The 12,542-nt window shown below is 38.6% G+C and overlaps 1 protein-coding gene across 2 annotated transcripts; it reads left to right on the top strand.

Moving 5' to 3' along the window:
* Window positions 1–3,189: 3,189 nt before the first annotated feature.
* On the top strand, window positions 3,190–11,924 carry LOC146595395 (solute carrier family 2, facilitated glucose transporter member 11-like). Of its 2 annotated transcripts, XM_085305860.1 has the most exons (12): window positions 3,190–3,213; window positions 3,601–3,699; window positions 4,860–5,020; window positions 6,629–6,753; window positions 7,021–7,150; window positions 7,736–7,884; window positions 8,432–8,619; window positions 9,427–9,537; window positions 10,165–10,266; window positions 10,445–10,520; window positions 11,265–11,392; window positions 11,718–11,924. In XM_085305860.1, the coding sequence occupies exons 1-12, from the start codon at window positions 3,190–3,192 to the stop codon at window positions 11,922–11,924; spliced, it is 1,500 nt and encodes a 499-aa protein (XP_085161986.1). The 2 variants fall into 2 exon arrangements, with proteins under 2 accessions (XP_085161986.1, XP_085161985.1); XM_085305859.1 differs by lacking the exon at window positions 3,190–3,213 and having other exon boundaries at window positions 3,574–3,699.
* The last annotated feature ends 618 nt before the right edge of the window (window positions 11,925–12,542 follow it).

Raw genomic sequence — 12,542 nt, 5'->3', positions numbered from 1 at the left:
AATCAGTACAGACTGTTCAGTCAGTGTTCAGTGCAGCATAGAGATGACTGCAAGTATTTTATACCCTGAATACATTGTCAAATCCATACAGCTAGAGATTTACAGTGAAAGTGGGAATAACACTCGAACACAAGGGACTTCTAAGGCATTAATTTTAGCACTTCCAACAACAATTTATAGTATAACCAACAGTCTATCATAGGACTTCTGCCAAATTTTGCAAATGTCTAGTGTGCATGAAGGTATGGAAGTAAAGTGAGAGAATATGTTAAATATATCATAGGCATGTTTTCTAACTTCCCAGTTTAGCACCATATACTATTCCCAATGACTGCAGTTGTAGGAATGGATGTAACACAATATTCCATGCTGAACTATTATCAATATCTGTGCCTGAGTTCACATCCTTCAAACTGCACATGATCTTCAAGGCAATCTGAAATTCAGTTCCTAATTCTCCTCTTCCTGCTATATACAGTTAAAGGTAAAAATTGTTTGTGAGCCTTAAAGGATAGCATGAGCTTATAAAGTATCGCAGAGATTAATTTCACCAGAGACTTCTTCTGCAATACACAATCTCACAGGACATTGCCTTTCTTTAGAAAGTGTCCAAWTTTCTGCATATTTCCCTCTGTTAATGGGAGGTTCATATGGTTCTAATAGCAAAGTGGTACTTGTATTAACAAGAGCAGAGAAGATACTAAGGCTTACAGTGGAGCTCAACACACAAATTAAAAACTAAGCACTAGACTTTCCTAGTAAAATAAGTGTTTTTATCTCTGATATTATTTTGATTGGTACACTTACTTCAATTCATATGAGGCTATTCAAAGTATGAATTCAACTGCTCATCTTAACTGTTGCTTTTTTTTTAATTGGAAATATTAAACATAATAAAAATGGCAGATTAACTCATTATAAAACTTCCGGCTTCCACAAATGTTTCTTTCCCTACATCAAAATCTTCCTCAGGGACACCTGGCTAGGAAAAATTGCTCCCTCTTTGGTGTGTACACCCTTCCATTACTGGGGTTTTTCATTATTCCTGACTTCAGGATTGAGGGACATTTAAGACTCACAAGTGAAAAACAATCTACAAAACATGAAGAGTCTGTAAAGTCAAAAAAGGTCAATTTTTTGAAGTGCTTCATATAACAATATGGTCAAAAATTGCTGGTGATTTGGAGACAACTGCCAATATAGAAAGGAAATCTTATCATACAGAAAAGAAATCTCGACTTTTGCAAAGCAGAATTCTCTTTCCCCAGCCAACCATTGCAAAAAAAAAAAAAAATCCCTAATTCCACTGCAACAATACCTAGAGTCTGGGAAATAGAAAGAGAATGGCATCATGTATCATTGCTTGAGTGACTCATTTCTTTCATCTCAGTTATTCATTAGATGTTACTAGGAAAGCCTTCCTGGTAAGACCCTCACCAGGAAATGAGCAGCTGCCCTGTGGAACATTAATGGGATACAATGAAGTGGAACAGCTATTTGGAACACAGGTCAACCTTTGCCTGTGCTCAGTAGAGCAAGGCTGTGCTGTGGTAACAGCCTGTTAAAGGATGAAACAGCAAAAAAGATAGCATCACATATACACAGCAAGATTATCTGCAGTATCTGGTATCACATGACACASGGGCTAGATATATTGACATTTCTGCTCATACATTTAAATCATAGCGATCCAGGCCTCCATTCCTATTTTTGGGTCACAAGGAATGAAAGTTGTCAAAAGCCACTTAAAAATATCCCAGAGTCTTTTGAAMAGGAGTAAAAATGATCATGGCATATCACTGATACTTCAGTGTATGGTGTATGGCCAGTCCAGGGAGTCAAAAGTCCTGCATGCACTCTGGGAGGTGACAGCAATGAAGACAGTCATTCAGAAGCTATGGGAATAGTAGGTATACATTTTCTTTCAGAGACATCAACTGATAGGTAAGATAGGTATTTCAAATGCTAACTCTAACTGAGACATAAACCCTTAAAAACTGGATTAGTGAACTGCTGTCAGCTAGACACAAAACACACAGCTCCGGGCTAGCTGGCCTGTGTTAAAGAAGGCATAGCCTAGCCTTTCATATTTGGTCACACGTGACTATTTGCTGGAGAACCTAATCTGGGAAAAGCAATACCATGAACTCTCAGCTCATAYCAACATTCAACTCCATTTTGAAGACCTCATGGCACAAAGGGCAGGGCAGCACAATATGCTATATTTCAGACACTAGCTGGAGCACCCGTGAATAGCCTTTGCATGTGATGTATGCTGTAGTAAATATGGCTATTTGCATCCATCAAGACCTTTATGATTTCTTYGTCTTCATCTTCTTTAATTAATGTGTAAAGGACAAGTGGTATCTAAGCCATTTAGCAACCTAATACCTACAAAACCCCTTAATTATGAAGTAAATCAAATCAGAGACTAAGAATTTCTTTCCTATTGAAGGAGCACACAGCACTCCACCTGTGGAGGTTACAAGATTATTTCAAAGCAATCACTTTTTTCTCCCAGATAGGAAAAGAAATAGATAGACTAGTGACAAATGCTAGAGAAAACTATGTTGAATCTTACTTGCCCAGTAAAGGAAAAACAGTTAGTATTAAATATTTATCTGAGTAAAGCCTAGTGTGCTGCAGTAGAATAGCTAAGTTTATACTCAATTTCAAAATGATGTAGCATTTCAATTCCTTTAAGTAATGATTAAGTTCTGATGTGCTCCAGTTGCCATCACATGAAAAGAGAATAACTCTTTCCCATTATATGTCAAAGTCCCATAGTTCACTGTCCAAACCCTATCTAAGACTCCCACAAAATAACATCATCTCGTCATTTCTCAGCTCATGTTGAAAACCAGGCAAGCTATAGTTATTGGAATCCTGTTTAAAATTGCTATCTCCCTAGCACAAGACAGAATTCATGAAGTGTAGAGGTTCCCCCCAAAGGAGACCATCYTGTTTACTTGGGCTAGACATAACTGTTGGTTGAAATATTTAATCCAACAATTCTAAACTTTGTACAACAGCTGAAATAGGTGTAATTAACTCAAAAACCTTTGAAGTAAAATTTAACTTCAGTAACATGGAACTAGCTCACAGACACTGCYATTGCATAATGTGAGCATTTGGTTCTTTTGGCAGGGGCTAGCCAGTAAGCAACAGGAATCAGCTCTTTTGTAGGAGATGGCCACCTTCTTCTCTGACCTGGTGAGTATCTGGTCACTTTTTCTTGTGGCCCTAACTTATAAAAGACAAAGCTAGCATAATAACAAAGATCCAGAATCCTTAAAGATTGTAAGCTGTTCTGGGACAGAGGCCATTTTCTCCTCTGCATTTAAACATCACTAAGAACAATGAGGCCTAGTGGTGGACTATCATTCTTATATTAGCATKTAGTCTTGTTTTTGGTACTATGGCCAACGATTTTGGCACCTGGACAGAGAGCTTTTGGAAAAATGTTTACGTYCAAGAGGATTTAAAGTGAAAAATGTAGATTTCCAGAAGGGACAGGCAAGTGTGGCTAAAAAGACTCAGAGCCCTGTGTGAACCTAGATCTATGAGGAGCTAATGGACCACTGTGTTTTCTCTTTGAAGGTTCAGTTCCGAGGACTATTTCAAATGATCTTAGTGCTGGGAATTGGTGGTAGTTTCCCATATGGATTCCATATTTCTGTGATCAACTATCCTTCTATGGTAAGTAGCTGTCTCCCTGGGGCTGAAAGCACAAAATGGAGAGCCTGAGCTAAAGATAAATCTCACACTTACTGAACTGAAATACCTATGYGTTTTCTTCATGCAGCAGTAACATCAGATGAGTAGAGCACTCTCTCTCTTCTGAAGAATAGGATGTTACTTTCTGTTTTAAATAAATTGTTACCACACAGCACCTAAGCTTTCAACAGAAGGCAGCTCCTAAACGGAGCTTTCAACCTTTCCAAATAGATTTGCCCCCCCCCCCAAAAAAAAGAAGGAAAGAAAAGTAAAAGCATAGGAGGGATTGGGAGCCTGCACCTTAATTTAATGCCAAAATCACCCATCCCATTGCCACTTTTAGAAAGTGATATGGAATCCAGCTTCTAAAGCAAGACAGGACTGTGTATCTACATCATGTCATACAGGTATTCAGTACTACTATATCCCATGATTTGACATATGAATCATACATGGTCTTTTTCTAAAATGGTCTCCTCTGAAAACATTTCATTTTATTGAAGTTTCAGCATCTGTTACAGAGGTTCTTACCCTCATACTCATGGCGAATTCTAAATTCAAATCTTTAAAAGGGATCATAATTAGAAGAAAACTACTCCAAACTGCAAATGTATTTTCTTTAGAATATCATGATTTTTAAGCCAATCTTAAGGTTCAGGAGTCTTGATTTCTGGTTTATTACAGGCAACACATGGCCACTGACATCAAAGTCACTATCAACACTATCTACTATATATAAAGAAAAGATTCTTCTCATTGCTAGAGCCCATTGTGAGAGATACAGTCTCCCACTAAACTCTTCCTGAAYTGGATTTGTGATTTTACTTCTTCTTCCTCCGTGTTTTTTTTTTCTTATTTCATTATGAAAGCTTAGCCATTCTGCTAATGTGTGACTCAAGCCTTCCTACAGTTCCTGAATTTTAGCATATACAACTTTCTAAAAGAGGAATAAACATCCTAAGAGCACATTTTCTGTCTTTAGAACTTACTGACTGACATAAATTTGAAGATTTTGAAATGTGATCTCAACTAACCTGTCTGACCAAGGGCAGCTAGTCTCTAAAGAATCCGAATATACAGTAACCACATAATACCAAAGAAGCTGATACCTTTATCCAGTCAAATCTCATTTTATTTTTCAGCACATCAGGAAGTTTATTAATGAAACATGGATAGAGCGAAACGGCGCTCCCCTCCACCCTGAGACAATCATGCTGCTGTGGTCCTTCATCGTGTCTGTTTACGGGATAGGAGGACTCCTGGGCAGCCTCTGCTGTGGCTACTTGACTACAAAATACAGGAAGTAAGTGTTTCTTGTAATAACTCGATAATCACAGTATATAAAGAACAAGGAAATAGCCAGGTGAATGATAAACCTTTTCTTCTTGGTTGAAGCATTCTGACTGAAGACTAAACTGATTTTGTTTGCCATCACATCCACTTCTTCAAAGTAGCAAGCAGTCTTTTATCTTGTTTACCTGAGCGCTCCCCTAGCGAACTACATTTCCATAAAGGATGGATGCACCAACACTGGATCAGTGCCTCTGGAACTAACAGGATAGTGTAACAGTGTAACTACCTCTCATTCTGTTCAAGATCCCACATGACTCCCATAAAGATCTTCSAAGCTCTACAAACCCCAAAAAAGGAGCTGAGTCTTGTGCTGTAACATGTCGTATGCAGTCTCTTTAACCACTGGGAATAGAATGTGTAGAAGACTTCCTTAAGTGCCAAACAAGAGTCAGATTTCCACTTAAATACACWCATTCTGGGGTGATGAGCTTGTATTAAATATTCATACTTAATCTAATAAAAATGTGAACAAACAGAAAAATTAATTTGCATATAACTGTTCCGCAAAGATACAACCTGCACAAACCCAATTCTCAAAGAGACAACTCTCTTGGCTATTCATTTTACTGAACATCAGTCCCAAACTTTCTTTCCCTCTGGATGGAGAAAGGATTCCTCACCAGTCTGGTCTGCTCTCAGTGCCTTGTGTGTAACACCACTAATTTCATTTGCAGAGAAATTGGCAGACAGATCTACTTGGTGTGACCCACTTAAAGATCTGCTCCACCACCCACTGATCCAGAGGCCCCTCATATGGGTCTCAACAAACCACCTTAGCCTGCCTGCAATTGTGTTCTTTCCTATCAGGTAAGTGCCCCCAAGAAATTTCTTGTGGGACACTGCCTCATCCCACACTCAGAGGGTCTCCTGAGACTGGCTGGAAACAAGATCATACTCATCTCTTGTGGGTTATTTAATACATGATAACCTAGYTGCTGAATCATGGTTTTGCAAACAGAGGATCTCTGTGAGTTCTTAATGTGTGCAAGAAGGCTCTYGACTAGCAAGCATCAGGGCAAAACAACGGTGCAAGAGACTATTTGATTTGAGCCTGAGACATCAGGGTCATGAAAGCAATCAGYCCACAGTTCATACAGAGTGCTTTTCAAGACATGCCTGCGGAAAATGCTTTCTGCCATCTCCCAACACTTCAGATTATATCCATTTGGCAAGAGTAGCTTTAATACAAGCCATTCTAAAAYGGGAGCCAGGGAGTAGGATTATTTCTGGGGAACAACCTCACACTTCACGAGGAGTTCTACCCATTTAAATATTTTGGCAATAACATGGGCCAGTGATCTCTTTCCCCACTTGGACTGTGTAGAAATGTGAATAAAGTGTTTCAAATGTTCAAATTCTAAGCTAAGATATATTAATGAATTCAAACCTGAAGAATTCTGAAATTTTAAATAACTACTTTGACTATCCAAAGTCAAAATTCTTTCAGCCATTCCTCAAAATATCTGGAATGGTTGTACCATGCTTCCTGCCACAGCAGGATTAGTCAAGAGTACAAGACATTCTCATTTCATACTGATTTCTCATGKTTTTTTTCCAGAAAAAAGTGCCAAATGTGCACCAACTTGATCATGCTGGTAGCTGCACTTTTCATGGCCTTCAGTAAAACAGCCAAATCYTTTGAGATGATTCTGGTTGGACGTTTTCTCTATGGCATTGGTACAGGTATGCACTCAGCCTGCTGTGGATAGCCAGCACCCTTGCTGTCTCAGCACTGTCTCCACAGTTATCATTGTTCTTGAAGAATGATTTTTAAAGTACACAGTGAATATACTAAACACTTAACAAATTTGAAAGATATCATCCCTGTTGCAAGAGATTATAATCCAAATACTAGGCAGAGTGAATAGAAACAGCGTAAGAGAGGATGGAGTGAGAAAGTTAATCTTTCCTCAGTATTCTGACAGTCATTTATCCTCTTCTCTGTTTAAGGGTTTTCTCTCAATATACATCCTCARTATGTAGGAGAGATTTCACCCAAGAAGCTGCGTGGATTTACCAACTCCACAGTTGCTGTTTTTCTGACACTAGGAAAACTCACAGGACAGGTTATTGGACTACGGTAAATTCTGCAGTCTTTCTAACAGCTTATACTACAAAGTAGCACAAATCTTTTTACAAGTCTATCTTCTCACSAAATCAGTAAGAAATCCTTTCATCTTCCCCAAAACAGGCCTTAGTTTATTCTATAAGAAAAAAAGAAAAAAAAAGCTATTTTGAAGAGAACAAATGATTTTAAAAGTAGTAGAAAGAAAAATGAATTACTCATAATTGGATTTCCTTTTATTTTCACACTCTTTCTATTATGGGACTTCCCTTAGAAATTTACTACATTTACATGAAAGCTCTTAGCAAGATGTTCCAGTACAGTAGTCAAATAGGAGTGAGATCACTCTCATCAGCTCTCTAAAATTCATAACAGACCCTAATGACATTAGAATGTTTTTCAAGATGCCAAACAATTTCATAAAAGTTGTTACCACTAAAAACAGCCAAATTTGTAAAATTTCCCAAATAATCAATTCAGGCATTTGCTCCACTGCATCCAAGAATGGAACTGAGCAAATCCTCATCATTCATAAAAACTTCTTGAACATTCATTCATACCATTATTTTAGCATAATTTTATTTTGCATATGCTTTGCAGGGAGATTTTAGGAAGCGAAGCTTTGTGGCCATGGCTGTTAGCATCTAGTGGACTTTCAGCRTTGGTTCAACTGGTTACTCTCCCATTTTTCCCTGATTCTCCATCCTACCTCCTGATACAGAAAAGTAATGAGGAAGCTTTCAGGAAAGGTAGCGTATCTACTTTCCTCACTTACTTCACTTCATTGGTAAGTTACACTGGAAGCCTTTGCAGGCTGACAAGAAAACAGGGCAGACCTGCAGAGCACACTGCAGTACCACATAGTAATACCAGAGGCAGTTCTAAATAAAACAGCTGAGGTACCTAAAGCAATACATCTGCATTCACCTGCAACTTCACTCAGGCTAATTTAATCAGTTAAGAAGAGAAAGATACATATCAGCATGGCTAATATTTCACACTACTTTATTTCCTTAAAATAAATGGTTTAGGCAGTTTGTTTATTATTATGTGAAATGCACTTAAATGTTTATTTTGTTTAAAAGTAAGTCAAATCAACATTAGGCAGATGTTATACTGACAGCTGTAGAGACAAAACCCTTTCAATTGCCCATTGACCCAGGATCAGCCAGGTGACAGAAGCAGACAACACCACATAACTCTGCCAATGTGTATGCWGACTAAAGGATTTAATATAACCACTCATGACAGAGCTATACTGCTAGAATAATCCACTCCATTCTTTCTCCTGAACAGCTGTTAAAAAGCTCTGGGGGGAAGGAGACCATCAAGCAGAAATCGATGACATCATGAAGGAGAAGGCTGCAATGGCAAGCACTAAAAGCTTGCGTGTCCTCGAAGTAATAAAAGAACGATCTTTGCGTTGGCAACTTTACATATTGATGACTGTCATAACCACCTTGCAGCTCTGCGGAATCAATGCAGTTGAGTGCCTTCTTTATCTCCAGAACAAGAGACAACACTGAACAGCACCATAAAATCCTTTAAGTTAGTGTTTGTTCCATCAATCTAGAATCAGAGACTTATACAATAATTTACATTGGAAGGAGGTCATTTAGTTAATCCCCCCCCCTTCGAAGCACTGCTACCTTTAAAGTTTGATCAAGTTGYTCAGGATTTTRTCCAGCTGAGTTTTRAGTATCTCTGGGTATGGAGATTCCATGACCTCTCTAGGCCCCTCTTCCAGTCCTTTACCATTCTCACTGGAAGAATTTTTTTTCCTTATGCGCAGTCAGAACCTCCTTTGMTGCAACTTAGCTCTACCGTCTCTCATCCTTTCACTGTGCACCTCATAGAAGAGTCTGGCTCTATCTTCTCTATAGCCATCTGCAATTGGGTCCCACCTTTGCCTTTTCTTCTCCAGGACAAACAAACCCAGCTCTCTCAGCCTCTCCTCCAGCATTATGTGCTCCTGACCCTTATTTTGGTGGTTCTCAGTCAAACTTGATCCAGTTTTTTGGTGCGTTTCCTGTACTGCAGGGCCCGAAACTGGACATAGTCCTCCAACTGTAATTTCACAACTGTCACATAGAGGAGAATAATCACTTTCCTCAAGCGCTTGGTCATGCTCTTACTAACAAAGCCCAATATGCAATTATCCTTCATTGCTGAAAGGGCACACTGCACTTTCATATTAATATGTCAACTTCACCGAGAGAGATGGACAGTGATATGCATCAGGACTGCAACATGTTTTTTTCACAGGTGCATTTTCTCTCTGCATTTTCCAGATATACTTCTATTCTTTTGAAGTATTCCACACAGCCARGTTTGATGAATACCTTATCCCATAYGTGTCCCTAGGAGTTGGGTTATGTGAATGCTTATCTTCTATACTGTGTGTAAGTCTCTTCCGATGGAGTTTGAAGGAAAAAAATTAACATAGTTAATAATTGTACTTTTTCTTTTTTATAACTGTGATCAGGGAAAACTGCTTTTTTTGCATAATCGAAGATATCTCTTCTTGACTCTGTAAAACCTTATGCATGATGCAAGGCAACTGTTTTCTCATATTATTTTGCATGACTGGATGATTTTAGATTAATTTTTATTCCATAAAATTATTTTCTCTCTCTGTTACAAACAATTCCTAGAGCAACTGCTCTGTGAGAAGACATGAGCAGATCAAGAGAATCAGGGGCACAGCTCCAAAGGAACATGAGTCTTGATTAGGTGTATCAACTGATGTTTCCTAACTAGATGTGTATGTGTGTGTGTGTACAATTTGATGTACATATGCATGCAAGCAAGGGAATCGTCTGAGAATAGAAAAGGAATGATTAGTAAATACAGCTTTGAAGAAGCTAATAAAATCCCTTAGGAGTTTAGAGACTTTCAAATAACATTGATTTCTGACCATGTTATTCAGATAAAATTTCTGATAGAAAAACAGGGAGAGGGAAGGAATTATTTTGTTTGAGAACTACGATTTATGACGTGTGAAGGTCTCTGTATTTTCTGCTTTTCAGAGCACCCTTATAGAGCGATTTGGAAGGAAGGTGCTGCTATGGGGAGGATATACATTGATGTGTTTTGTACTAGCACTCCTTACCATGACCCTCTCACTGCAGGTAAAGACAGAGCCTTCTGGCTACTCATCCAGCATCAGCCAGCCTTTCTGGTCTTGCCTCACAGGCAGGACTTTTTCCTTCAAGATAAGCACAAAAACTTTAGTCAATAGCAGAAAATCCAGAACACTGCTATGTCATTTACCTAATTGTTTGATACCACTTTGGTTTTTTGCTTTAGCACCAGTTCTTCTGGATGCACTACTTCAGTGTTATCTTGATCTTCCTATTTGTCACCTTCTATGGAAGTGGACCGTGTAAGTACATCAGTGGTAATGCTGGGAGGAAGTTTTATATCATACTGGTTGGTTACACAACGAACAGAGGAAGAATATACTGGTCCCATTGTAAAAAGGTTCCAGAAAGCAAGRAGAAAAAGGTCTCAGTCCTGGGAACTCAATAATATCGGCAGACATGTACAAGTGAGAGAAAGGAAATGGATATAGACAAAAGGAAAACAATACAGACACCTTCAATTTTATGGCTGATCACAGGATCTGAATAATTCAGAATAGAGTATCATCTTCTCCGGAGGGTTTGAAAAAGAAATTTCAGAAGAATTTTTAAAATACTCAGCTTAAAAAAAAAAACAATTCCAGACACTGCTAGGTACAYCACATTAATCTTGTCCTTCCTTAACTTAGTGAATACAACTTTATACCTACTAAAATGCTTCAGGTGGAACTGACCACAGAGCCAGTAGTGGGTATGGTTTTATAAACTACTGCCTCAATAATGGATGCACAGATGCACTGGCACGAAGAAAAGGATTTCAGTATGTGCATTTGAAACCTGAAGTCTTAAATTTTAACAGCTGTAGTCCCTTTCTAGAATCATGGTCTTTTAGCCTCATGGCAGAGGCCATGTGCCAGCAAGCCATCCACTCTGCCTTTCCATCATCTTCTACCATTGCTATTTTGAGGATCTTTGGCAGGAGCAAGGTGCACTGAAGAACTAAGGAAACAAGTTTATCTTGCTCGTGTTACGCTTTTCTTTTTCAGCTGGAGCCACAATATCCATCATGGTTGAAATCTTCAGCCAGTCATTCAGAGCATCTGCCTTTCTGATTGTTGGCTGCATCAATTGGATGGGGCTGTTTGTACTTGGGATGATTTTTCCACTGATTGTTGTAAGTGATTCTTTGGTCACTCCCTCCAGTCTAATCCATTTTTRAAGGAACAAAACAGGACAGGGAACAAAACAAAAGCAACACCATGCAAAGCTTAGGGCCCTGTCCAACTACCCAGCCCTGCTCAGGGGTCCCCCAAGTCTCTGCCAAAAGCCGAATCAGGCTATATGTGGCCAGTGGAAATTCCTGGTTTGATAGCTTTCCTGATCTGCTTCGTGAGCACATGCTGGAATTTTAATTACTAAGATACAGACTTGCAGCGATAGTCAGGAAAACAAAATGAGACTCTTACTTTCCTTACAGTGTCTCTCATTTCTGTTTGTAGGATAACCTTGGACCCTTCTGCTTCCTTATCTTCTTGGGAATCCTTGCTTTATCAGCAAYTTTCATCTACCTGTACCTCCCTGAGACCAAGGGAAAGTCGATCATGGAAATAAAAGCAGAGTTCAACAAGTTAAATTTCAGAAAAAAAGAAATCTCAGTCACAGAAAATAATTTTCCTAAGGAACAGCTGTTCTGCACCAAACTCTGAATGTTCAGAGAAGTTTGCATCTCTTAGAAAAGACAGGAAACACTGTTGCAATAGAACTAAAAAGAAAAATTAAAAACAGACTTCAAGCTATCCTGTGTCTCTTTCCTATTGTTTTTTAAATTATACAGATATGAAATTCCTCTTGCTAGATTTTTATTTCTTCCTGACAGCTAAACATTTTCCCAGAAAATTCCACCATTCAGTTTTAAAATCTACTAGATATAAAGAGATTTTTTTTCTAAAAAATATTTTAATGCTAATGTACTTTATGAAGYTTTAAAACATTTTATGCACAATCCATAAGGCCCAATCCCCCTTCAAGAACTTTTGTACAGGCTGTTCTTAGTCCTCACAGCTCTTGACTAGTAGGCTGATAGAATAAAAGCTAGCTAAATGGTTTAGAGTGACCCCAGGAAATACTGATAGAAAAGCTAGCAAAAGAAATCAGGAGAAACAGTTCCAGCCACAATACCAGGGGAAAGGAAAAAAAAGGAAAGAAAAAGAAAAAAACATTGAAAGTGACATCTGTTGGACTGTGCAATAGCCTAGAAATGTAATGGAAATCTYAATAGTGAACACCCTAGTAACCCTCAGCAGGAGAATGACCTACTGAACAGA

Source organism: Rhea americana, unplaced genomic scaffold (assembly GCF_003343005.1).
Source record: "Rhea americana isolate MKP2758 unplaced genomic scaffold, rheAme1 scaffold_227, whole genome shotgun sequence".
NCBI classification, from domain to species: domain Eukaryota; kingdom Metazoa; phylum Chordata; class Aves; order Rheiformes; family Rheidae; genus Rhea; species Rhea americana.
The sequence above is the reverse complement of the archived record's forward strand: the minus strand, read 5'-3'. Positions and strand labels throughout refer to the sequence as shown.